Below are 27,814 nucleotides of genomic sequence, written 5' to 3'. Positions count from 1 at the left end.
TCAGTAATTGTAGATTTTAAGTCAGCTTCAGTAATTGTAGATTTTAAGTCAGCTCATGAGTTATTGCATGAAAATAAGTCGCTCACAGTTTACAGTTGTGTCTGGGCAGGTTACAGAAATACCTCTGTAATTGTCTTATTGATTCACAAAATGCTGGAGTAACTCAGCAGGTCAGGCAGCATCTCAAGAGAGAAGGAATGGGCGACGTTTCTCAATTGAAGGGGTTGTTCTAAAAATGTATTCAATATCTGTATTGCACCAGAAATCTATCCATCCCCAACCTCCATCACAATAGAAAGTTCAAAATTGAAATCTACCCCTGAATGCAGAATGTCGGAGAGATCCTTCTCTGGAGTCAACACGAGACTGCAGACACTGGAATATTGAGCAAAAGACAAAGCGTTGGATGAACCCAGTGGTTCAGGCAGCATCTGTGGAAGGAATGGACAAACAACGCCTGGGAAGAAGGGTCCCAACACAAAACATCGTCGGTCCATTCCCTCCACAGGTGCAGCATGACCTGCTGAGTTCCTCCAGCACTTTGTTCTTTGCCCGAGATCCCTCTTTGTTTGGTACAGCTATTTGTATACATTGTGTATGCAAGCAAAGAATTTCATTGTGCCTAGTCACATGTGACAATAAAGTACTCCTATTCCTACTTCCAAATATACAATATAGTAATCACTGCATATTGCCCCCTGATTTTGAAGTTTGGGTTCTGTCGACCTCAAAGGAATTAAACTTGAAAAGGGGTTCACAGCAAAGCTGCCATGATACAGTATCCATGTACAAGACACTGAAAATAGAATTCCAAGTATCACTGCAGAGCAACAACCCCAAGTGGAATTTTCAAGATTTTGCACGTGTTGGTTATGGATTGAGGAGGAGTTCAGTTTGCACTGGTTAAACAAACCAAGCCTCAATTGCACAAGATTCCTTCATTCTCTTGCCCCTCACCCACATGTTCGAGTGCTAGCCCTGAACTTAAGCACATACTCTGTACGGTACACAACACATTAACAATGCCTTCCCTTTAGTGAGATATCAGCCTAGAGGTTGGGCCATTTACAAGCACCTTTTCATGCTGAAATCGTGTATGAAAACAGTTCCACCTGGGGTGGATCATGCTGGGGACGACCTTCAGCTAAATTGGTGCATAATAGGAAATTGGTCCAGACAACCTTTGGGCAAATAACATCTGCCCCGGGAGTGTTGCGGGCACGATGATTCCATGGGGCAGCAGCAAAACATCTCTCCAAGGCCAGCGTAAAAGAACTGTCAGATCCCAACTTTCAACCTCTGATGTTCCTTCACAGAAACATATTGCACCGGACTCAGAAATGGTTTGGCAATTTAAAAGCTTGTGCTGTGACATCGAGGGGTACACAGCCAGAGTTGTCAATAACCAGCATTATGAGAAATGAATCAATGGTGCTCTCTTCACTGACGCTAGTGTGTGTACGATTCAGTGCTGGGCTGTGTGCGGTGATCACTGGCCTCTTGATTAACGTGCACCTTGTCCCATGCTCAGTTCATCAAGAGGACCAATTTCTACGCAAAGAAACGTGATCCGCTGATGCAAATGGGATGTTCTTGTCGTATTAGGTTTAATGGGCTTATGAACAGCATGTTACGCAACAAAGTCTGACAAGCAACTTTTCACTCTGGCCCCAAAAGACTAATTTAATGCATAATTTGATTTTAACAAATGAACTATTTATTACGTTATTTTACGACGCTGCAGCATGTACACAGTATACATTCTGATTTTGTTATTTTTGGAGCTCTGCAACTAGTTTAAAGATTAATTATACATTTCCTCCCCTGACTTCGTTCCAGCAATCAGCTGCCCGAAGCCCCCAGCTCCCAGAGACCCCGCTTAGCCGATGCCTAACAGGGGCGGGCACTGTTTAAGAGAATGCCCAAGCCACGGAAATGTTCTGGGCAACGCTCCAAGCTCAGCTGTGAACACCGATGCTACATTGCCGACCACAAAATCTGGGTCTGCTATGTTTTATATGGAAATAAATATAAAAGATAAACCGCCTGGGACTTTGAGCAAAGACAAATGTTTTCTCGAATATCTGACTGCACTGAGTTAGTTGGTTGATCGGAACCACAGAGTAAACTACAATTGTACCATTTATTGTTCAAATCACAATGGCAACATTCAAACCCATTGGACTCATGACCTCTGTATTTGTTATTCTAACAAATTACATTCCAATTATCTTCATGACTATGGCTGGCTTCAGCACGTTCAAATTCCTTTTTTGGTGGCAGGGCCACATTGTGCTCAGCAGTGGGCACAGACTCTGCAACACCCACTCTGATCTCCCCGGCTTTAGCCTCCAGTACTGTTCCAACAGGGGGCCAATGTGACCCGTGGAGCAACACTCCATCTCCCACCCGCGGCAGCTCACTGCCCTCGGGGCTCAATGGGTGCATTGAATCGTTTCAGATAACCAGCTTTTCCTGTTTATGTCACAACTGGCCAGTGCTGACGCAATGCCGTCTAACCGTGGCATGAACGCAGGGCTGCTTGTTTTCTCCGCAGACGTTACATGATCTGCTGAAAAACGTTCACTGCCTGACTCTTGTTTCCCCCTTGCCAGCAACAATCTCCAACTGTGCAACGGAGGTGGAGTTTCACATTCGACTGTGAAATGCTGCCTCCATTTTACAGTGGAGCATCATTTCCCTCCCCCACCCCAACTTCCTTTTGTCCCCTTCATACTGCCCTTCTTCCAACGACAATGACAGCCACCATGCTACACCGATTTCCACCGCAACTGAAAACACACATTTATTTCGCTTTTCCGGTTCTGTTGATTTGACTCAGACCTGAAACATGAACTCTTTTTCTTTCCCTTCCCGCTGATCTCGCCTGATCTGGTGAGTTTCTCCAGCCTTTTCTGCTTTGATTGCTCCTGACACTTTGCTTCCCCCCTGCCCATGAGCTTGGAGAGTTTTGCAGAGACTGGAATCACAGTGAGCCATAAACCACCAGCCTTGAACCAGGCTTCAAGTTATGATTTTCAAACACTCTTTTCCCCTGGAGCTTTTTGGAGACAAAGTTCAGGGCCAATTCAAGTAATATTGAGCAGCCTTGCATGACGGCCGTCTGCACTGAGACTGGGTCCGTTGTGGACCTCTTGGTTAAGATCGCAGCTTGCATGCCATCGCGTGGCAGACATTCAATGGCGATGAAATTCTGTGCTCAGTCCAAGTTGAGAAAGACGCTTCACAGACCCCCAACACATGAGTCTAGAAGCCTTAGAGGGGCCAAAAATGAGGCTATGGACAACTGTTACCATTGTTCTCTGCATTTCTCTTCAGGTGGACCAGTGTGGTAAAGATTATTGTCTATTGTGTCGCCAGATGGATGGAACCTTCACTGAGGCTGGGGGCAACTTCTCAACCATTGGGGGAAGCAGTTGAGAAGGACCCTGGCGATGATTATCACTGCAAGGTAGTGGGGAACTATCTCTGTACTTACTAGAGTCGGATTTTACAAAGATTGGATCTCCAATACCCCTGGCAGGTCATCCTCATTGTCTTTGTGAGCTGGTCATTTCTTGCCCATTGCATCTCAATCAGACTGATGATATCAATACACAAGTTTCTACATTTTAACAGTGGGGCTACACTCATCCATAGTGTTGGGCTTCTCTCCAAGGTCCCAAAATTTGCATTGAGGTGTGCAATTTGCATCTACGTGACATGGAAAGGCCATTGAGGTCCTGGTCCAGAGAGAGAGGTACAATTCTGCTGCTGGGACATGGGGACAATAACTCAAATCACTGCCAGAAAGGGCCATGTTTTTGCAAATGACTCTCCACCAGCAATTAAGTTCCATTTAATGCAAGAAGTTGCAGGAAATGCATTTGATCCCTTTCAGCAATACATGCGCTTGCATATCCACACCCCCTCACCATGAGCCTGGCTATCAATAGAACTAAATAACCCACAGATTTCAAGCATCTGCAGTTTTATGGGTTTTCGGTGGCATATAACCTAACTCTTTAATGACCACACCAGAGTTTCACTTTTAAAGCAGGAATCTCACACAAAAGAGTCACATACAAAATGTAAATGATGCATTAATTTGGAATAAGTTTCAGTCTGTGGACCTCATTGGAAGCTTTATGTCACAGCTAATCTGCAGTATACTTAAACTAAGTGCTTTTGGCACAGGTGCCACTTATGCAATTGGAAATTGACTAATTCCTCAACTCTGACATTGCTTGCCGTGATGAATGTAAAATGGTCCTCTCAGACCAAGAGGAAGTGAAAATAGAACAGTGTTATTTATTTATCCCAGATTCTTTACTTTCCATTTACGTAAGACCTTACAAAGTATTATTTGAAACGTAAATTACTTTTAACATGAACCATTCCAGAATAGTAAACATCCAGCATGAAAGAGATAGCTGATATTGAACATGCAAATATTATAGTTTAGTTTACGCTGACCATCAATCACCCGTTCATACTAGTTCCATGTTTTCCCACTTTCGCATCCACTCCATGCATACCAGGGGCAATTTCTACAAAGGAAATTAACCTGAAAACCTGCACGTCTTTGGGAAGTGGGTGGAAATCAGCGCACCCGGAGTAAACCCACTCAGTCACAGGCACAACGTGCAAACTCCACACAGACAGCACCCGAGGTCAGGATCAAACCCGGACCTCTGGTGGTGTAAGACTGCAATTCTATCAACTAAGCCACCAATAATTATATTGTACACAATAATTAAAAATTATAGTTATTTTTTGATTAATATCTATCTTATGCAGACCAACACTCATAAACATCGTTATATCCGATTAATCCTCCAGCTGTTGAATGCTGAAAGATAGTTGGCATCTTTAAGACACATTTATATCTTCCAGGTGGGATCTTGTTAAACTTTAAATTGCAGCACACTGTGTAACCTTTGGGAAGGTGCAGAAAGACAAGAACTGCTCCTCAAACTCACCAGGGACCTCCAAAGTGCAGAATAAGTTACCAAATGGATCTTTACCAGAATACGTAATGGAAAATATATAAAAACCTGCTTATATGAGACCCTGGGGCAATTTTAACCTTGCTGGCTTGGCAGGAAACCGAGTTGGAACGCTGGTTCAACGGAGAGTAACATTAGGCAGGTGACCAACTACCTCAACACCATGTCCTACAACATAGAACAGTGCAACACAGGAATGGGCCCTACAGCCAACAATGTTTGTGCCAAACACAAAGCCAAGATAAACTGATCTCATCTGTCTATACATGATCCATATCCCCCTATTCCCTGGACTTCCACGTGGTTCCTGTGGGTCTTCAGCAAATAAGAATTTCTTGTTCCGATTCAGGACATATGACAATAACACACTCTTGACTCTCCCACTCTACAGTTAAAGCCCCAGTTAAAACCATTCCTGTAATTTTCCTTTGCACTGTTTGTACTCCAGTGTTCAGTTTCTCATGTATTCTTCATGGTGGGAGAGCCAGGCAGGGAAAAAAAAAATCCCCAGATTAAGCACAACATAATTAAACACGGAAATTAAAAATTGGCCGCAAGGTGCTACTGTGTGACTTTCCATTCTATAACCTTCTGGCCCTAGAGCATGGTTACAAATTATTGCTGACAAGGTGACTTTATGCAAATTAATGTCGACCAGCGATTAAATTCTATTGCATGCAAGAAGTTTTCCAAGAGGCAAGTAATGTACCAACATGGAAAAGTACCTCACATGAGGCAGCAGAAATGGCAGGACATGTCACTGATTTGTTACATTCCCACTCCTGAGTGGTTGGTATTTAATTTTTAAATACAAAAGTTTGAACACAATAAGAAAGACTTGTATTTATCTAGAAGATAAACATAAAGTTTTCTTGCGTTTATTTAGTGACGTTTTGGGTCGGAACCCTTCTTCGCATTCCCGCACTGACCTCTCTGTCCTGGGCCTCCTTCGCTGTTAAGAGTGAGGCTCAATGCAATTTGGAGGAACACCACCTCATATTTCGCTTGGGCAGCTTACAACCCAGTGGTATGAATATTGATTTCCCTAACTTCAAGTAACCCTTGCTTTCCCTCTCTCCATCCCTCCCCCCATCCTAGTTCTCCGATTAGTTCCACTGTCCTCCTGATTAAATAATACTGATTGGATGTCATGTTGTCACCTTCCCCTCAGTTAACAATGTACCATTCTACATTTCCTTGATCATCGTCCCCTTTGATTTGTATTTTCACACCTTACCCTTCCATATCTTTTAAGTCTCCCTCTCCACTACTCTAACTCTGAAGAAGGGTCTCAACCTGAAATGTAATTATTGCTTCTCTCCAGAGTTGCTGCCTGTCCCATTGAGTTACTCCAGCAGTTTAGACAATAGACAAAAGGTGCAGGAGTAGGCCATTCAGCCCTTCTCATTAAAATCTGAGCTGGTGATTATCAGTGTCCCACTGAAGGAAAGTCAATTGTCTTATTTCCTTGATCGCAGAAGATAGGAACCAATTAAGAAGTACAAAATGATTAAAAAAAGAGAGAACTTTGAGCACAAGTGAAAACTAAGGTACAAGATACCTGTGGAAAAGTGATCAAAGCATTCAAAACAATGGGAGGGGAAAACAACTGCACTGGGAAGAACTTCAACTTGTGTTCATTTCCTGGTGTAGTCTTTTGACATCTCAGCAGATGAAATGCATTTCCAGCTCCGATTTGCAGAGTTGCCTGACTGAACAGAGCATCAGATGTGCCTCCAAGTTTGGACGAGTAGCACCAAATTAAGAGGATACATCAGCCAGGATTTCAGTACATCAAATCCACAGAACATGGTAATAATTGAGGTTTGAACTAGGCTCGGGAGGGATGCCTATCACTTGAAGCCATCCACCTAAAGATAATAAAACCGGAAAGTGCTGGAAATACCCACCAGATCAGGCAGCATCAGAGGAGGAGGAAGCAGTTAAAACAAGGTTATCGAGCTGAAACACAATTTTTCTTTCCAGCTGCGTATTTCCAGCATCTTCTTACGTATGGAATGCACAGCCTAAAGTTGTAGGTCAAGGGTAGACATCCAGGCCAGGGCAGTATCAATTGCTGGGTGGATGGCCTTGATGCCACCAGGGAAAAGCCTCAGTGAGCAGTCATTCACGATGTGTGGGATGGTCTGGTCTGGATATCTGCTGTCACAAGTAGGGCTGTCTGTCATCCTCCACTTGTGCAGATGATGGGCTGTTCTTGCATCGAGGGTGCGGATCCTGTTCAGGGTTAGCCATTGCTTGTGCTGGAGGTCAAATCCCGGTGGTTTCACTGTGGGGTCCGTGATGACCTCTCCGTTGTTGGTGTGGGCATCTTTCCAGGCTCTGCGCCGCTCAGTCTTGGGGTCAAAGTCTTCCAGGGATTTGGCTGAAGACCAGAAGGGTATGCGGGACTTCAGGCGCATGTTGGGCAGATTGTTCAAGTCAGCGTGGATGGGAAGGTCAGGGTTAGCCTCGATGGTGCACCAATCTTTCAACATCCTCTCCCGTATGCTGGGAGGGGCGATGTGAGAGAGAACAGGGAGCCACTGCAAAGGTGTTGACTTAAGCGTCCCTGTGATGACCCGCATTGCAGAGTTAAGGACAGTGTCAACTCGTTTGGTGTGGCAGCTATTAGCCCAAGCTGCTGAGCAAAACTCAGCTATTGAGTAGACCAGGGCTTGCAGTATGGAGGATGTGTGCATTGGATCCCCACCTGTGTTTCCTGATGATGTTGACCCTTGCTTTCAGTTTATCAGCCATCCTCTTCAGGTGTTCTTGATAGGTGAGGGTGCGGTCAAGGGTGACTCCAGCATGCTATAGAGTCATGTTCTCTTTTTATTTCTGATTTTCAGCATCTACAGTATTTTACTTCTGAGTAACCAAAAGGCAATGTTGCAACCCACTTCTGCTTGCCACTGAAGGACAAAAGGAATGAACCCCAAGGGTTTCAGAAGTGGAGAGATGGGAGAGATTGGGCCAGGGTTATTTTTAAACAGAGTTTGTACTTTTTAAAGAATCGCCGCTGGACAATACATTACCACCTTGCAACTGCGTGTTCCATCACCTGCTCTTTCTGATAGCCATCTCTATTTATCTCCATGATAGTTACATATCATAAAAATCAAAACCAATGTTATTTAACCACCACAAGGCAAACATTTGTGGTTTGTGACTTGCAAATACACAAATACACTCTGCACATGTTCAACATAGACGTGTATATCTTTCCAATTTTAGATAGCCTGCTGCTTTAGCATCAATCAAAACGAGCTTCAATTGACACAGACATTTGCATGGCAAGGGAATTTCAAAGTTAAAGGAAAATCACATTTGGATGAGACTGGGGTGGTTCTAAATCCCATCTAAAATTACCTTTGGATGCAATGTCTTTATTGAGGGCGTGCAGCGTAGGTTTACTAGGTTAATTCCCGGAATGGCGGGACTATCATATGTTGAAAGACTGGAGCGACTAGGCTTGTATACACTGGAATTTAGAAGGATGAGAGGAGATCTTATCGAAACGTATAAGATTATTAAGGGGTTGGACACGTTAGAGGCAGGAAACATGTTCCCAATGTTGGGGTAGTCCAGAACAAGGGGCCACACTTTAAGAATAAGGGGTAGGCCATTTAGAACTGAGATGAGGAAAAACTTTTTCAGTCAGAGAGTTGTGAATCTGTGGAATTCTCTGCCTCAGAAGGCAGTGGAGGCCAATTCTCTGAATGCATTCAAGAGAGAGCTGGATAGAGCTCTTAAGGATAGCGGAGTCAGGGGGTATGGGGAGAAAGCAGGAACGGGGTACAGATTGAGAATGATCAGCCATGATCACATTGAATGGCGGTGCTGGCTCGAAGGGCCGAATGGCCTCCTCCTGCACCTATTGCCTATTGTCTATTATTGTCTATTTAAAGGAGTGAACTGGCAAAGTTGGAGATGATTACTCATTGAGGAAATGCTTCTTGCGTTATTTTATTGCTCCTGCCAGCTGATCATAGGTTACACTTTCCAACTCAAAGTATCAGAGGCAATATGGCAGTTGCAAAAATATATTTTTTAAGAGAAGTTTGTGCCTGCATATTTTATTAGTATGAAATGATAATGAGAATGCCATGTTCCAAAGACTGTCTAGTGTGATGTATCAGGTGCAAATCTGACAGGAAAACACGGAGAGCCAAGGAAGAGCACGGCTCCTCTCAAATGTCATCTCTTACAATGACGCAAGGAAGCATTATTTTTTCCTTTAGCGTGCACTAAAAAACTTGCGCGGAACTTCATTTGGTTAACGTGGAGCCGCAAACAATCGAGTGATTTACTGTCAATGACCCAGCAATTACTCTCCTTTTGAGTTGATATCAGCAGGAACATAACTCCAGTCCAACTTGAAAAACAAAGCAACCGGCTCTCAGTTGCATTTCTGGCAACTTCCAAGACTTGGAATGGAATGGTATTTTGATTTTGCTGAGAAGGGCAGAGCACTGCTCGAGCTTGGAAACTCATGCACCCCAGAGTCTGCTCTCGCTGGTCACGTCTGCACATTTTGTGATGGTACATGTTGCTAAAGATTGGCTGAATGAATGCAGCTCGGGTAGCATTCAGGAAGTCTGACAACATTAGGAATCCAGGAATCGAAAGAGCTGCAGATGCTGGAAATCTGAAAGTTTAAAAAATGCTGGAAACACTGGAAGGCCGGATCTGTGACGTTAACATTTTTAGGTCCTAAAAATCCATAGGGAGTTAACATTTTTAGGTCCCAAATCCTTTGTCGAAACAGTTAACACCGTTTCTCTTTCCCCAGCTGCTGTCTGGCCAGCTGAGCGTTTCTAGCCTTTTGTGATGACCATCCAGTACAAAGCAGGTGAGCAAACTGGCATCTCACCCACAACAATGAGCCCTCACCCCTTCACGACCAACACTGAAGAATTGGTCTATCAACCGTCTGCAAGAGACACTGCAGCAGTTCAAAGTTTTTTGACAACGTTTCCTAGACTCTGGATCACCCTGCTCCAAAGCACATTGGGAGCCCCATCATCCAATGGGCTGTAGCAGTTCAAAAAGCAAGCTCCCTGCTTACTTTAGTTTAGTTTAGAGATACAGTGTGGAAACAGGCTCTTTGGCTCATCGAGTCTGTGCCGACCAACGATCAACCCGTACACTAGTCCTATCTCACACACTAGGGACAATTGAAGGAAACCAATTAACCTACAAACCTGAGGTATTTATTCACAAAATGCTGGAGTAACTCAGCAGGTCAGGCAGCATCTCAGGAGAGAAGGAATGGGCGACGTTTCGGGTTGAGACCCTTCTTCAGACTGATGTCAGGGGGGGCGGGACAAAGGAAGGATATAGGTGGAGACAGGAAGATAGAAGGAGATCTGGGAAGGGGAAGAGAGGGACAGAGGAACTATCTAAAGTTGGAGAAGTCAATGTTCATACCACTGGGCTACAAACCTACAAACCTGCACGCCTTAGAAATGTGGAAGGAAACCAGAGCACCCGGAGAAAACCCACACGATCACAGGGAGAACGTACAACCTCCGTACAGACAGCAACCATGTTCAGGATCGAACCCGGGTCTCTGGCGCTGTAAGGCAGAAACTCTGCTTCTGCGCTACTGTGCTGCCCAGTCGAGGGTTAATGGAGATGGGCAATAAATGCTGATCTTGCCATTCCATTGCAGCACCAATACATAACTGACATACCCAAGCAACTTGAAAATGATTTATATTTGCTGGTCTATCATTAGCCTTTAATAACATGTAAACTACCTTAAAAAGTTAAATCATTGCTGCCAATCCGTAATGGAAAATAAGTTGGGAAGTACAATAGGCATTTTAGGTGCTCGATTAACAGAATAGGTTCCACCAGTCAATGGAAAAACAAAATAGACACTGTGCTATTTTACACAAGAAAGCCTTGAACGTCCTTTCCATTCAAATCACAAAAGAGAGCCAAAATTTGATTTGCATTCCATTGTAATCAAAAGCACCTTTGCCATCTTGTTGGTGAGATTATTTGGCACTGAACTGACAGAACTGTTATCTGGTACCTATTGTTGTTTTTCAGGGCAGGAGGAGCAAGTCCAAGTAACCAAATAAAAACCACGTGTGCATTTTATTGGTTCCTGCAATAACATCTCGTCAGCTTTTGTTTACTTCTACAGATCCCTCTACTTCATAGCGCCCAATGATCTAGAAGTTAGTTAGGGGCACAAAAAGGAGCAGCTGTAAGACCTCGAGCCTGCTCCACCACTAGGGTATGATCACTGCCGATCTGATCACTGCTCTCAAATGTGTTTTCATTACCAACGCCTTTAAATCTTGCAGCCTGAATAAATCTTTAGAGCCTTAAGAGAACAGAGCCACAAATAACTTTTAACGATTCAGAATATATACACAAAATGCTGGAGTAACTCAGCGGGACAGGCAGCATCTCTGGAGAGAAGGAATGAGTGACCCGGCGTGTCTGAAGAAGGGTCTCGACCCGAAACGTCACCCATCCCTTCTCTCCAGAGATGCTGCCTGTCCCGCTGAGTTGCTCCAGCATTTTGTGTCCATATTCTGAATTGTTAAAAGTTATTTGTGGCTCTGTTCTCTTAAGGCTCTAAAGATTTCTTCAGGCTGCAAGATTCCTTCCTGCACATTTTAACAATTCAGCATCTATCAATCTCCGAGATGTGAGAATTCCCAAATTCCCAACATTCCCGGGGGAAGATATTCCCTCTCATTGCATTGTTAAATGGGTGACTTTTTAAGGTTAGAAGTTTGGCTGGCAAACTATCTGTCTGTGTGTGTCACAAGGGTGCCTGGTGCCCGGTTATCCCAAAATGTTACAGAAAGTGGAATAATGAGAAAACATAGCGACAGCGAAGTGCAATAATTAACAAAAAGGTCCAATCAATTTTTCTCACAATGAGCAGTACAATGAAGTCTGATTTTGGAAGCATACATGGAGGAAGATTGTAGTGCTTGACTCATACATTAATCTCTCCTAAAACCTCAGTGGCAGATGGTGAAATGCTCCAACGCTTTACACCCCAAACATCCAAGCGCTCCCTTGCACATTAACAGAGGGAGGAAAACAACCTGGCAGGTCAGATGTACTGGGAACGATGCTCGCGTCATTTACAGTGAATTATTTACATGTGATTTCACAATCTAATTAGGCCACTACAGTGATTAAGCTGTTGCAAGGAGACCTTAGAACTGACATATAAATGTACTACTATCCTCCTTAAGATTTGGCACCCGAAGTTGAAAGTAAATCAAATGAACTTTGGGAGCATGTGTTCCATTTACCACCATGTGACCAGTAACCAACTGGCTTTGATATGTCTGGTTTGCTCGCTGGCATGTGGGAGAACAGAGTACACAACACAAGGGATTAAAAACCTGGAAGGGCCTGTTTCCATAATGTCTGACTCTATGACAAACACAATCACGATAGAGAGATGAATTGTCTTGTAAAAATGGCAAGTTAGACAAGGAGCAAGCAAAACAAATTGGAACTTGTCTTGCCGATCGACAGGCAGAATGCTCGACAAATGATTTCACTCTGCGATATGTGCAGTAATGAAACAATCTATTAATTTGTGGGAAACTGTTATTTTTAAGCGACAAAAATTGAACTGAAGTTGCTCATTGTCCTTTTCGGAAAAAATATTTTAAAAAAAGCTAATTGAAATTGTCTCAGTTAAATAACATGGCATGTTTCTGTACAGAGTACAATGTAAATGGTTGATCTGAATAAGACTTGGAGATTTTTTCCACAGATATGTCCTCTATATTTAGAATACAGTAAATGTATGTCTGCATTGTCTGTTTTTCCCTCTATTCTAAAGTGTGGTTGCCGGTATAACACTGAGTACCGAGATGGGCTTTTCATGGATAAATAACACCAAATCTAGTCAACATCTTTAAAAAACACTTCTGATTTGCAATTTGTTCTTTAACTAAATTGGTTGTTTCACGTCCAGAAACTGGAACACCAGCTGATAGCTGCTCCCCGTGCCACAGTTCTCAGACTAAACCAAGGACAGTAAATAATAATTTCATTAAGGTCAAATTTAACAGCTCAGAAAGCTTGTACTGTTTTAGGGCAAACACATTCTTTGGTGTGGAGAATGGAAATAGCCTACATTTTTTAAATCAGGACTGATTTGCTCATATCAGGAGTTTGCTACTTGGATCACAGGAGTTGTTTCAACTGCACATTAGTAAAACACAGAGTGCCGGAGTAACTCAGCAGGCCAGGCAGCACCAGTGGTGTAGATACTGGCGATATAGAACAGTATGGTACAGGAATGGGCCCTTTGGCTCACAATGTTTATGCAAAACACGACGCCAAGTTAAACTGATCTCATCTACCTGTCCATGATCCATTTCCTTCCATTCCATGCACTTCCATATACCTAATTAAAAGCCTCTTAAACACCTCCACACACACGTACCAATGTATTCCAGGCCCCACTACTCTGTGTAAGAAAACTTGCCCCGCTCATCTCCTTTGAGCTCTCTCCCTCTCACCTTATAACTAGGCCTTCTAGTGTTGGACATTTCCATCCTGGACTATCTACCCTACTGATGCCTCTCATCATTTTATATACTTCTATTAAGTCTCCCCTCAACCCTCGACATTCCAGATAGAAGTCCGAGTCTATCCAACCTCGTCCTGCAGCTGAAACCCTTTTTGGGGACTCTTCTTAGTAACGTTGTCTACCCATTTAATCCCAAATACTGATTCGGTCATTTTAATAAATTATTTAATCTCTCTTATTTAACTGAAACCAATTCACCTCAACTTTATGACTATTCCTGTGATAGGGACCAGCCCCACCTTTAACTGGATCATCTCAACCATCACTCTTCCTTCCTGAACAAGTAACCACCTCCCCTTCGAACGCAGCAATTGATTTTGCATTGAAGGCACTTAAGAGTTCTGTGGTTTGGATTCTCAAACTGCTGAAGAAGCACAATGAGAAAATAGGGAACATTAGTTCACTCAGAGTGGAAAAAGTTGAACTGGTTTCTTGTATGCACATAAAATCTTGTGTTGACGATAAAATAATGCATGCTTAATTTATTGCTAATGATCTTTTTTACGTAAAAATCCTGCTTTATGTAAATAAATGTCACTGCTTAACTCTGTCAAGATCACCACGCTCAGTCCACCACATAAATTATTAAAGTTGTTGGTCTGTTTCAACTTTCAGAATTATTTTTACAACTGAGCCACGTGGATATATTTTCCAGGGCCATGTGTACAAGCTTGGACGTGGGCCATGGATAGAATAGACACAGCAAGCCAGAGCGTGGAACAAACAAGCACTAAAGTGACGCCACAACTCGGAGACATTCAATCCCATGCTCCATTTAAACAATAACTAGTGATAGAATAACAAAATAAAGCTTCCTTTCACAGCTACCATATCACTCACACCAAGGCTCCTACCAGTTAAATAACTGCACAAAAAACCCATCATGTCAGTAGAGTTAAACAGTCCAGAGAAGAGAATTGCAAATGTACCGCACATTATATTGTTGCAATTATGTATGTCGTGTTAGCAACTGGAGATGAATGCCCACCCACCTTCTGGAGGGGGTGACACTAATAAAATATCCTAACCCCTACAGGTGTAACATTGTCAGTACACGTCTTGCACCAGCCACAGATTTGCCATATTCACTCTCCCGTGTGTCAGTCAAGGAGTCATACAGTGTGGAAACAGGTCATTTATAAGTTATAGGAGCAGAATTGGGCCATTCGGCCCTTCAAGTCAACACCGCCATTCAATCAATGGCTGATCTACCTTTCCTTCTCAACCCCATTCCCCTGTCTTCTCCCCTTACTAATCAAAAATACGGCCATTCAGCCCACCACATCAGTGGGCATCCATCCATATTAATCCCATCTTCCAGCGCCTGGTCTGGAGCCTTCTATACCCGAGAGATTCAAGAGCACATCTACATGCTTCTTAAATGTTCTCTGCAATTCTGCTGCACTCCTCTCTTGGTCTGTGCAACATCACCAATTGCAGGTTATCTCATCATTGTTGGTGTTTATGGTGGACTGGTGTGGACAGGCAGACTGGGCTCCTGCCTTCATCACAACTGCGGCTTCATGCTTTAAACCCTCAGCTGCCTTTGTAAAACCTTTTTGTTGAAAGATGCATCATGGAAACAGTTCGTTCAGCCCACTGAGCCAGCCATCGACCACCCTTTTGCACTAGTTGTATGTTATCCCACTTTCTCATCCACTCCCTACACACAGGGAGACCATTTACAGAGGCCAACTACCCTTTAGAGCCGCACATCTTTGGGATGTGGGAGGAAACCCAAGCACCCGGGGAAAACCTATGAAGTCACAGGGAGAGCGCACAAACTCCACACAGACAGCACCTGAGGGTCAGGATTAAACCCAGGTCTCTGGCGCTGAGATGCAGAGGGTGAACCAGCTGAGCCACTGTACCAGCCACTCTGGGATCTCATAACATGATGAAAACTTTTGCTTTCAATAGACAATAGACAATAGGTGCAGGAGTTGGCCATTCGGACCTTCGAGCCAGCACCGACATTCAATGTGATCATGGCTGATCATTCTCAATCAGTACCCCGTTCCTGCCTTCTCCCCATACCCCCTGACTCCGCTATCCTTAAGAGCTCTATCTAGCTCTCGCTTGAATGCATTCAGAGAATTGGCCTCCACTGCCTTCTGAGGCAGAGAATTCCACAGATTCACAACTCTCTGAGTGAAAAAGTTTTTCCTCATCTCCGTTCTAAATGGCCTACCCCTTATTCTTAAACTGTGGCCCCTGGTTCTGGACTCCCCCAACATTGGGAACACGTTTCCTGCCTCTAACGTGTACAACCCCTTAATAATCTTATATGTTTCAATAAGATCCCCTCTCATCCTTCTAAATTCCAGTGTATACAAGCCTAGAACGTAGGGAGAATGGAGTGGAATTGAAGTAGCATTAGTGTGGACAAACAGTCGGCAGGAACTCAGTGGGCTCTCCAGCCTGTTCCATGCTGTGATTGTACCAGAGCTTCAAGTGGTCTACATCGACCCCCTGCATGGTCCATCATCTCTGACAATCATCTCACCGAATTCAATGGAAAGATTTTCAGAGAAGAATACAACGCACTTACACAAATAAGTAAGTGAAGGGAATTTCTGAGGCAGAGACGTTTGAATGCGACTACTTAGCATTGTTTAGTGGATTAATTTCTGGAGTCTGTTGGGTCAAACAGCAAACATGAGTCACTCCAGCAGTTCTTTTTAAGCAAAACGACGCTTTCTTTCTCCCTCTCTTTCCAAAACACTCCTGACATCACGCTGAATGAAGATAGCAAGTGAGCTTGCCCGTGGCAGTATTTAGAATCATATAGTCATGGGGCGCATGGACTGGCCCTTCGGCCCAACTGGTCCATGCCCAGATGGCCCATCTAAGCAAGACCCATTTGCCCAGACCCCTCTTGTCCATCTGTCATTGTGTGTGCTGTCTGTGGGAGCCTGCAGCGTATAAATGGACTACAATTCTGACCAAACTTCACGAGTTTGGGGTGTGTGGAAGGGTTGGTAAATCAGCGCAAGTTTTTTCCTGCTCACCTGCAGCTCGCACCAGGCCACCTCCACCGTGGTCTCTGTGTCCAGACCCTTGTAGACCGTCTTGAAGGAGCCTCTGCCCAGCTCAATGTTGAACTTGAGGAACCTGCCGTCGGGAGAGGTGTCGACCGCCTTCATCTCCAGCTCGTTCTCCACGTCCTCGGTGTCCGAGCTGTTGGCCGGGGCTTTGGGCAGTGATGGGGAGCTGGGGCCGGGGACTGGCACGTCCACTGCGACCCCCACCCCCACCCCGACCCCCACAGCCACAGCCACCCCCACCCCCACAGCCACAGCCACAGCCACAGCCGGCTCGGGGGTGGGGGCTGGCGGCTCGTAAAGGTGAGCCCAGGTCGGGTGGCGGAGCAACAAGCCGTCGGCGCCCACCTCGATGTCCAGGGAGCTCTTCCTGTGGGCTCGGTGCGGGGGTCGGCGACCCTCCCTCCCCGACAGCCGCCTCCGCCGCCCGCCCACCCTGTTGAGCAGCGAGTCCAGCGCCCCGAAGCCGCTCAGGTCCACCTCTGCCTGGGACATGGTCCCGGACATGCAGCTCCCTGGACCAGAGCCTCAACCCTCTCTCAACTCCCACTCAACCCTCTCTCAAGTCCCTCTCAACACTCTCCCGGAGCGGGGACACAACAGAGCAGAGCAGAGCGGCTCAGGGGTAGACTCCTCCCTCCTCCCCCACTCCTCCCTCCGTCCCCCACTCCTCCCTCCGTCCCCACACCTCCCTCCCTCCCCCCCAACAACACAACTCCTCCTCGTCTGCAGACAGAGGCCACGGCTCAGGAGCAACGCGCCGCTCACATCGCGCGTAGTGGAACTGGGACCTTGTACAAACTGGGACCCTGCACCCACCTGGGACCCTGCACCCACCGGGACCCTGCACCCACCTGGACACCCTGCACCCACCTACACACCCTGCACCCACCTGGACCCTGCACCCACCTACACACCCTGCACCCACCGGGACCCTACACTTTCGGGCACCCTGTCCCTGCACAAAGGGACCCTGCACCCACCGGGATCTTCACCACTACGAACTGAACGCAAAGCCTTTCTTGTTCCGCACTGTCTCCTGTCGGCCTTTCCCTCTCTCAATCCCTTTGCAAAACTTGTACGCCGCGAGTTTCTCAAGTCGCGCCAGATATTGGTATCAATCAGCCGGCCGGCCGCGCTAGGTCCGCCTCTTGGCTGCGGCCATTGGGAGGTGTGATGGGGACTGGTCTCGCCAACGCCGCCTCCTCGCCAGACCTGCCCAGAGATCTCTGGGGAGGGGGTGGGGGTAGTGGAGGGGGGTAGGGGTAGGTTGACTGCCTGCAGTCAGGGTGCTGGGCAAAGATATGGGTGAGCAGGAGCCGAGCAGCTCCCGACTGCACGGTGTTCCCTTATCTGGCACAACATTCACCAACTCCCACGTCATGTTCTCACACACTGGGCTGGGTGGCTGTTCCTCGGAAGCAGAGTTCACTGGAACCTTGTCCAAGTCACAGTGAGGTGGGGTTCGCCGTGTTCATGTTTCCACGCATGTAAACCATGTACGTTGACGTGACTTCATTCCTCAGAGCGCAAGAAACTCAGGGTTGATCTTATAGACGTGCCTAAAATCATAAGGGGAATAGATTGGGTGAATGCACAGTCCCCCCCCTCCCAAGGTAGGGGAATCAAAAACCAGGGAGATGAGAGAGGAAAGATTTAATAAGAACCCGAGGAGCAACTTTTTCACTCAGATGGTGGTGGATGTATGGAACGAGGAAGTCGTTGAGGCAGGTGCAATAACAACATTAAAGGGCATTTGGACATGTACGTGGATAAGGTTTAGAGGTATAGAAACATAGAAAATAGGTGCAGGAGTAGGCCATTCGGCCATTCGAGCCTGCACCGCCATTCAATATGATCATGGCTGATCATCCAGCTCAGTAACCTGTACCTGCCTTCTCTCCATACCCCCTGATCCCTTTAGCAAAAAGGGCCCCATCGAACTCCCTCTTAAATATAGCCAATGAACTGGCCTCAACTACCTTCTGTGGCAGAGAATTCCACAGACTCACCACTCTCTGTGTGAAGATATGGGACAAGTGCGTGCAAAAAACATATGGCAGGGACAAATTGTGCTGAAGGGGCAATTTCTGTGCTGCATGACTCTAATTGACGATTAACAGACTGATTCTCGGGAAAGTGACATTTGCCTTTCAAGGCAGAACCACCTTAACGGAAAAATACAGCAAGTCACGTGTATAGATAAGCACAAATTTTGTTTCAGATTTCCAGCATCTGCAGTCTTGTTTTGATTCTCAGACCCATTTTTCCGTTTGGTTCGTTCTTCCTTTGGTCTCTTGTTAGCCCAACACTCATACCATTGGAGGCAGATCAATGGCACTAATAAAACTCTGCCTCAGAAGGCAGTGGAGGCCAATTATCTGAATGCATTCAAGAGAGAGCTAGATGGAGCTCTTAAGGATAGCGGAGTCAGGGGGTATGGGGAGAAGGCAGGAACGGGGTACTGATTGAGAATGATCAGCCATGATCACATTGAATGGTGGTGCTGGCTCGAAGGGCCGAATGGCCTCCTCCTGCACCTATTGTCTATTGTCCAAAAGGCCGGGTTTGAGCAAATCACGTTTTGTTGTGAGAAGATATCTGCCGTTTTGTTCTGATGAAAGTATCATGTGGATCACATAGTTTGACTGACTCATTGGATAGAGTTTTGGGCAGAAATCCACTAAAAATGTGAAGCAAAATGAAACCTGATAACAAATCTAATGAAAGTCAACAATGTCATAGATATTCAGCAGACCAGATGGTAGGTATCACGGGATATCAGATTTGGATATCCTGAATTGTAATTCAGCAGACCAGATGGTAGGTATCAGGGGATATCAGATTTGGATATCCTGAATTGTAATTCGAGTACATCTCTAGCTAGTCTCACAACCCCACTTAATTATTGTGACTGATTGGCTGCCAGAGTTCGCAACATCTCACTCTCATTGCCAACTTACAAAGTTACTGTGATCTGTGGTCCCTGAAGCATGCCCTGCCCCAGTAGACCAACATCATTGACATGAATAGCACTTGGGTTGACGTGCCAGTTTAAACTGAGATGGCCAGGACTAAGTTTCATGCATCCAGACTGTGCAGTAATTGTGTGAGGATCACTGCTGGTCGTTCAGAGGGGTATCACAAGAACGGAAGAAAATGAGCAGGAGTAGGCCACTCAACCCCTCAATATTGCTCCGCCATTCAATATGACCATGGCGGAACTGCCCCCTGCTTCATCTCTTCTGTGCCAGTTCCCCATTGCCATCAACTCCCCCCTCCTTCATAAAATGGTTTACTTCCTCTCTTTTAAATACCTCCAACGATCCAGCTGCCACAACCTTACGGGACACAGAACTCCAGAGATTCACCACCCCTCTGTGAGAAAGGCCAACATTTCCTGGCTAATTCCCAGGGTGAGTATGTTGGCCACTAAGAGAGATTAAAAAGTTTGGGCCTACATTCTTTGGAGTTTTGAGGAATAAGGGGCAACCGTATGAATGATTCTAAGGAGGCTTGACAGGGTAGATATCGGGATGTTTCCACTCATGGAAGAGTCCTGAACAAGAAGGCATAACTATAAGATAAAGGGCTGGTCTTTTGAAACTGAAATAAATAGGTATCCCCTCTCACAGAAGGTGTTGAATCTCCAAAATTCTGTGCCCTGATGGAGTGATGAAGGCCAGATCATTAGAAATATTTAATGTGGAGGTGGGTAAATATTTGATAGAATGAGGTACGGAAAGATATGAAGAAATTGGGCAGGTAGTAGTTGAGGCCAGCACAGACCAGCCATGCTTATATTAAACGTCGAGGCAAGCTTGAAGGGTCCTATTTTCATTCCTACCTTCTTGCGTTTTGTCAGCTGTGATCTGTTGGACATACCTGGTATGTTATTTTTAGACTTCTAACATTGTAATGTTTTTCTTCTGTAATAAACTAAAATAAATTCATGCACCTTCTATTGCCCTTAACTATATTTTAATATAGTCATATCATAAAGTAACAATAGTGGATCTAAGCAACACCAAACACATTCCAGAGTCAGCAAAATGCTGGAGTGGTGGAGGAACTCAGTCGATCAGAAAGTATACGGGGAGGGAATATACAGACTACGTTTCAGGTTGGGCTCCTTCTTCAGATTCAAGAAGGGTTCAGACTGAAGAAGGGGCCCAATGCGAAATGTTGTCTGTCCATTTCCTCCACAGATGCTGCCTGATCTGCTGAGTTCCTCCAGCACTTTCCTGAGCATCTGCAGTTTCTCGTGTCTCCAAACTCCATGGTGAAGTTGACAGATAAACCAGGAAGCAGAGTGGGTTTCAACCTCCCCTGTTGCCATTAGAGGATAGTTTCATGCTTGGGCATCAAAATCTTCGAACTGCACAGCACCAAAAACTGCGAAGCACCATTGACTGACTGGGTTTGTCACATTGCACTCCGACAAAAGAGGTCAAACCAAAGAACCTCAAAAACACGTTAATTTGGAAGCAGTGACACTATTATCTAGAGCAGACAGACAGAGCCACTAATTTCAGTCAATAACATGACTCACTTGCTTTTTTTGGTTGGTGGTGTTTCAAGGAGATTAAAGCTTTGGACACAACACAACTCATTGACTCTTTCTAAGGCTTGGATAGAGTGGATGTGGAGAGGATGTTTCCACTAGTGGGAGAGTCTAGGACTAGAGGTCATAGCCTCAAAATTAAAGGATGCTCCTTTAGGAAGGAGATGAGGAATTTCTTTAGTCAAAGGATGGTGAATCTGTGGAGGTTATTTGAGGTTATATGGATTGATAACAGTTAGAAAGCAACAAGTGGGGGATAACATGTGTTTCTCATGATGCCAGGATGCAACTAGTGAAATATCACAGGATCTGTGATCAGACTCCAACTGTTCACCATCTATCTCAACAAATTGGCCAAGGCAACTAATTGTCACATTTCAAAACTTTCTGAAGATACAAAACTCAGTGCAATAGTGAACAGGAAATAAAACGTGAAGAGGTTTCAAGGTGACATAGCAGCAGGGTTCGTGAGTATGCAAGAATATTCCAGATTGATTGTAACGTGGAAAAATGTGGTGTACCCACTTTAGCACAGAACAGAACAGCAGAATATTTTTAAAGGTAACAGGAAATGTGATGTTTAATGAGACCAGATGACCTTAAACACAAGTTACCGAAAGCTAACATGCAGGAGTAATTAGCAAAGCAAAAGATATGTTAGATTTTATTATGGGAAGATATGAGTAGAGGAGTGAAAATGTTCAATGGCAGTCACATAGGATTATGGTGAGATCGCACCTGAAATATTATGTTCAGATTTGGTCTCACTTCAAGAAGGAAGTACAAGCCACAAAGGGAGTGGATAAGGGATTCTGTGTCAGAAGCGATGGAGTAGATTAGGATTTATTCTCAGGAATTTAGAAGACCGAGAGGTGATCATTTAAAGAAATGAGAAAATATACAGAGAACCAGAGAAAATAAAACAATGAAAGGAGAGGTACCATGTCAACCACAGGTAGAATCGGCAATATTTTACCCAATACATTTTCCAAACATTAAACTATATTGATCTAATGGAGAAAAAAGATGCAAAGTGCTGGAGTAACTCAGGCGTATCAGACAGCATCTCTGGAGAACATGGATAGGTGACATTTCGGCTCAAGACCCTTCATTGTGGTGGGGGGAAAGGTGGAAGAGAGAAGGGGCAGGGCAAAGCCTGGCAGATGATGGGCAAACACAGGGGAGGGAGGTTTTTGATGGGCAGATGGTTTGACAAAGGCCAGAGATGAAAAACAAAAGGTGTGAGATAAGGATAGAAGAGGTGAAACTTGTGAAGCCAGGGAAAGGAATATACCCTCTTCCAGCTTTCTCTCCTCCCACCCCCCCCCCCCCCCCCCCCCCCCCCCCACCACCACAATCAGTCTGACGAAGGGTCTGGACACAAAACGTCACCTATATCAGTTAAACCAATGAACTGATTGTGGACTTTGGAAGAGGAAGGATGAGGACCCACAATCCAGTTCATATCAACGGGACGTTGGTGGAGTCAAAAACTTCAAATTCCTGGGCGTGCATATTTCTGAAGATCTTTCCGGGACCCAGCACACTGATGCAATTGTAAATAAAGCACATCAATGCCCCTACTTCATGAGAAGATTAAGGAGTTTCGGTATGTCAAAGAGGATTCTCTTGAACTTCTACAGGTGTACATTAGAGAGCATATTGACTGGTTGCATCATGGCCTGGTCTGGCAACTTGAACGTCCAGGAGCGGAAAAGACTGCAAAAACTTGTGAACACTGCCCAGGCCATCACTGACTCTGACGTCCCCACCATTGAAGGGATTTATCGGTCTCGCTACTTCAAAAAGGCAGCCGGCATCATCAGAGACCCACACCAACCTGGCCACACACTCATTTCACCACTGCCATCGGGAAGAAGGTACAGGAGCCTGAAAACTGTAACGTCCAGGTTCAGAAACAGCTTCTTCCCTACAGCCATCAGGCTATTAAACACTGCAACCTCAAATAAGCTCTGAACTACAATAGACTATTATTATTATTATTATTATTATTGCACCATTGTTTGTTTCTTGAGTATGTGCGTGTGCGTACTTGTGAGTCCAGAACTTTTTTGTTCGCTCTCGTTAATCTTATTTACAGTGTACTATGTTTACATATTCTGTTGTGCTGCAGCAAGTAAGAATTCCATTGTTCTATCTGGAACATATGACAATAAAACACTCTTGACTCTTGAACTATAAATAAATATATTTAAATCTCAGCTATAAAATATACACCATAAATCAACATTTTTGTTTGTCAATTAATCATTCGCGAAGCAATAATTACAAATAATATTCCACATGTTGCTCAGTCTTCAATCTGCCATCTGTAATAATTAAAGATACTCAATGATTTCATATTCCACCCAAAATAGATATGAACTCTTGTTATGAGAGTTGTAGACTTTGTTACACTATTATTATTTCTTGGAGACACAAGAAACTGCAGATGATAGAATTTTGAGCATAACACAAAGTGCTGGAGTAATTCAGCGGGTCAGGCAACTATTATTATTCCTTGGTTTACTTCTGCACAGTAGTTAATTAGAATGTTCACTGCTCCCACTCCCAACAACAAAAGCATGATATATATAGTTTTGTAGTGGGTCTGGACGCCACAGAAATCAGGTCAGACGCCAGGTAAGTAGTAACAATACTTTAATCTGCAACGAACACTCACACCGTACTCATCATGTGAGTCGAAACACTCAAAACCCTTTATAACCCCAGACCACCTGACCCAAGGGGAATGACCCAGGAAGTCACCTAATCCCCCCGTCCACTCAGTGCCGAGGGGAATGACCAAGGGAGTGGCCTAGCCCCCGGGCGCCGCCACAGTTTAATATTTTTATTATCATTGACACTGATGTGCTAAATAGCATCACTGCTCAATAATTTATCAATAATTTCTCTTATGCTTTTAAAAGGATTCCCCACAATCACAATTGTTATCTATATACTAAAACTCTCGTTTGTTTGTTTGTTTGTTTGTTCCTGAACTACAGCCAAAACGGTACACGATAGCGCGATAATTTTAGGCCCACCTTACTCACCGGCGTCCCTTTGGTGCTAATGGAAGAAGTTTCATTGAAATCGGTGTTATAAATTTAAAGTTATTCACATTTTAAAGTTTAAATCTATTTCCTAGGGAAGGAGGGGGGGGGTGGAGGGAGGGGGGTAGGGGAGGGGGAATTGAGGGGGATGGTGTGGGGGGGAGGGGAAGAGAGGGGGAGGGAGAGAAGGGGGAGAGGAGGGGGGGGGGGGGAAGGGAGGAGGGGGAGAGGAGAGGGTGCTGCATCAATGCAGGTTTGGGCCCAACGGGTTCACTTGGCCTCATATGATATAAAACGCACATGAAGACCCGTTAATTGCTGGGGTAAAACCATTCTCCATTACAAAGGCAATATGGGGAGAAAAGATGAGGTACGAAGGTAAGCTGGCCAATAATATAAAGGAGGATAGTAAAAGCTTCTTTAGGTATGTGAAGAGGAAAAATATAGTTAAGGCAAATATGGGTCCCTTGAAGACAGATGCAGGGGAATTTATTACGGAGAACTAGGAAATGGCAGACGAGTTGAACCGGTACTTTGGATCTGTCTTCACTAAGGAAGATACAATCTCCCAGATGTTCTAGTGGCCAGAGATCCTAGGGTGACAGAGGAACTGAAGGAAATTCACATTAGGCAGGAAATGGTGTTGGGTAGACTGATGGGACTGAAGGCTGATAAATCCCCAGGGCCTGATGGTCTGCACCCCACGGAAATTGTAGACATATTGGTGGTCATTTTCCAATGTTCTAAAGATTCAGGATCAGTTCCTGTGGATTGGAGGGTAGCTAATGTTATCCCATTTTTTAAGAAAAGAGGGAGAGAGAGAAAACAGGAAATTATAGACCAGTTAGTCTGACATCAGTGGTGGGGAAGATCCCGGGGTCAATTTTAAATGACGAAATTGCGGAGCATTTGGATAGCAGTAACAGGACTGTTCAGAGTCAGCATGGATTTACGAAGGGGAAATCATGCTTGACTAATCTTCTGGCATTTTTTGAGGATGTAACTAGGAAAACGGACAGGGGAGATTCGGTGGATGTTCTGTACCTTGACTTTCAGAAAGCCTTCGACAAGGTCCCACATAGATTAGTGGGCAAAATTAGAGCACATGGTATTGGGGGTAGGGAACTGACATGGATAGAAAACTGGTTGGCAGACGGAAAGCAAAGAGTGGTGATAAATGGGTCCCTTTCAGAATGGCAGGCAGTGACTAGTGGAGAACCGGTGCTGGGACCGCAGCAATTTACAATATACATTAATGACTTGGATGAAGGGATTAAAAGTACCATTAGCAAATTTGCAGATGATACAAAGCTGGATGGTAGTGTGAACTGTGAGGAAGATGCTATGAGGTTGCAGGGTGACTTGGACAGGTTGTGTGAGTGGGCATATGCATGGCAGATGCAGTTTAATGTGGATAAGTGTGGTAGAGTTGCTGCTTTACAGCGAATGCAGCGCCGGAGACTCAGGTTCGATCCTGACTACGGGTGCTGCACTGTATGGAGTTTGTACGTTCTCCCCGTGACCTGCGTGGGTTTCCTCCGAGATCTTCGGTTTACTCCAAAGACGTACAGGTATGTAGGTTAATTGGCTGGGTAAATGTAAAAATTGTCCCTAGTGGGTGTAGGATAGTGTTAATGTACGGGGATCGCTGGGCGGCACGGACTTGGAGGGCCGAAAAGGCCTGTTTCCGGCTGTATATATATGATATGAAGATAATAGGAAGGCAGATTATTATCTGAATGGTGTCAAGTTAGGAAAAGGGAACGTACAACGAGATCTGGGTGTCCTAGTGCATCAGTCACTGAAAGGAAGCATGCAGGTACAGCAGGCAGTGAAGAAAGCCAATGGAATGTTAGCCTTCATAACAAGAGGAGTTGAGTATAGGAGCAAAGAGGTCCTTCTGCAGTTTTACAGGGCCCTAGTGAGACTGCACCTGGAGTACTGTGTGCAGTTTTGGTCTCCAAATTTGAGGAAGGATATTCTTGCTATTGAGAGCGTACAGCGTAGGTTTACTAGGTTAATTCCCGGAATGGCGGGACTGTCGTATGTTGAAAGGCTGGAGCAACTAGGCTTGCATACACTGGAATTTATGCGAAGGATGAGAGGGGATCTTATTGAAACATATAAGATTATTAAGGGGTTGGACACGTTAGAGGCAGGAAACATGTTTGCAATGTTGGAGGAGTCCAGAACCAGGGGCCACAGTTTAAGAATAAGGGGTAGGCCATTTAGAACAGAGATGAGGAAAAACCTTTTCAGTCAGAGAGTTGTAAATCTGTGGAATTCTCGGCCTCAGAAGGCAGTGGAGGCCAGTTCTCTGAATGCTTTCAAGAGAGAGCTAGCTAGAGCTCTTAAGGATAGCAGAGTCAGGGGGTATGGGGAGAAGGCAGGAACGGGGTACTGATTGAGAATGATCAGCCATGATCACATTGAATGGTGGTGCTGGCTCGAAGGGCCGAATGGCCTACTCCTGCACCTCATCATATCATATCATATATCTACAGCCGGAAACAGGCCTTTTCGGCCCTCCAAGTCCGTGCCGCCCAGTGATCCCCGTACATTAACACTATCCTACACCCACTAGGGACAATTTTTACATTTACCCAGCCAATTAACCTACATACCTGTACATCTTTGGAGTGTGGGAGGAAACCGAAGACCTCGGAGAAAACCCACGCAGGTCACGGGGAGAACGTACAAACTCCTTACAGTGCAGCACCCGTAGTCAGGATCGAACCTGAGTCTCCGGCGCTGCATTCGCTGTAAAGCAGCAACTACCGCTGCGCTACCGTGCCGCCTATTGTCTAATTAAGGGTTATATGTTGAGCATCATCATTCTATCTAATGTGCTTCATTCAATCATAGCAGCAGAATTGCCTCTTAGGTGGGAATCATTTAATAAGTAACTCTGACATCATAAAATCCCCTTTGCAAAATACGTGGACCATAAAAACAACTCAAAGACTAGTTTCTATATCTGTTTCAATATCATCTAAATTGATAATGGGATTGAATTAATCATAATCTCTCATAACATAGATACAAATAATATAACATAGCAATTGGTGAACTTCAGTAGTTCTGCTTCCAGCCTGGCGAAGGAAATGTAGAATTAATGACATCATTGGGGCAAACACTGTTGACACGTGGGAGGGGGAGTACATCAACTTAAAACTCTTGGACTGCACAACCTGTGCTGTAATTGTAGATGCAGTTTTGTCACGTATTGACAATCCCTCACGATCTTGAGATAACAAAGCTATTTAAGAAAAACAACTGATATCATGTTAAATAATTTCACTTCAAGTCTGCATCAAAAATGTTTTAATCGGCGTATGTAACATACTTAGATCCGCTATTTTCACAAATTTATGATCTTTGCACAATATAATTCTAAAGATATCTGGAATACCTGGGTATTGCTTTATTATTGTCATGTGATTCGAGTTACAGTGAAAAGTTTTTGTTTGTGTGCCATCCAATCGAATCAGATACAAATACAATCGAGTCCCACACAGGTACAACAGGCTGAGCGAAGAGCAGAATAT

General features: G+C 44.7%; 1 protein-coding gene across 2 annotated transcripts in view; it reads right to left on the bottom strand.

Moving 5' to 3' along the window:
• The window catches only part of wnk4a (WNK lysine deficient protein kinase 4a), a 61,232-nt gene extending 43,961 nt beyond the window's left edge, over nucleotides 1-17,271 (bottom strand). For both annotated transcript variants that reach the window (XM_078424910.1, XM_078424911.1), the window contains exon 1: nucleotides 16,614-17,271. In XM_078424910.1, coding sequence (XP_078281036.1) covers nucleotides 16,614-17,153 — 540 coding nt within the window. In that variant the 5' untranslated portion in view covers nucleotides 17,154-17,271. The remainder of the gene's footprint in view (nucleotides 1-16,613) is intronic.
• Between the last annotated feature and the right edge of the window lie 10,543 nt (nucleotides 17,272-27,814).

The sequence above is a fragment of the Rhinoraja longicauda genome, chromosome 29, assembly GCF_053455715.1.
Source record: "Rhinoraja longicauda isolate Sanriku21f chromosome 29, sRhiLon1.1, whole genome shotgun sequence".
NCBI lineage: Eukaryota > Metazoa > Chordata > Chondrichthyes > Rajiformes > Arhynchobatidae > Rhinoraja > Rhinoraja longicauda.
Note: the sequence above shows the minus strand (reverse complement) of the source record. Positions and strands in the feature narration are given on the sequence as shown.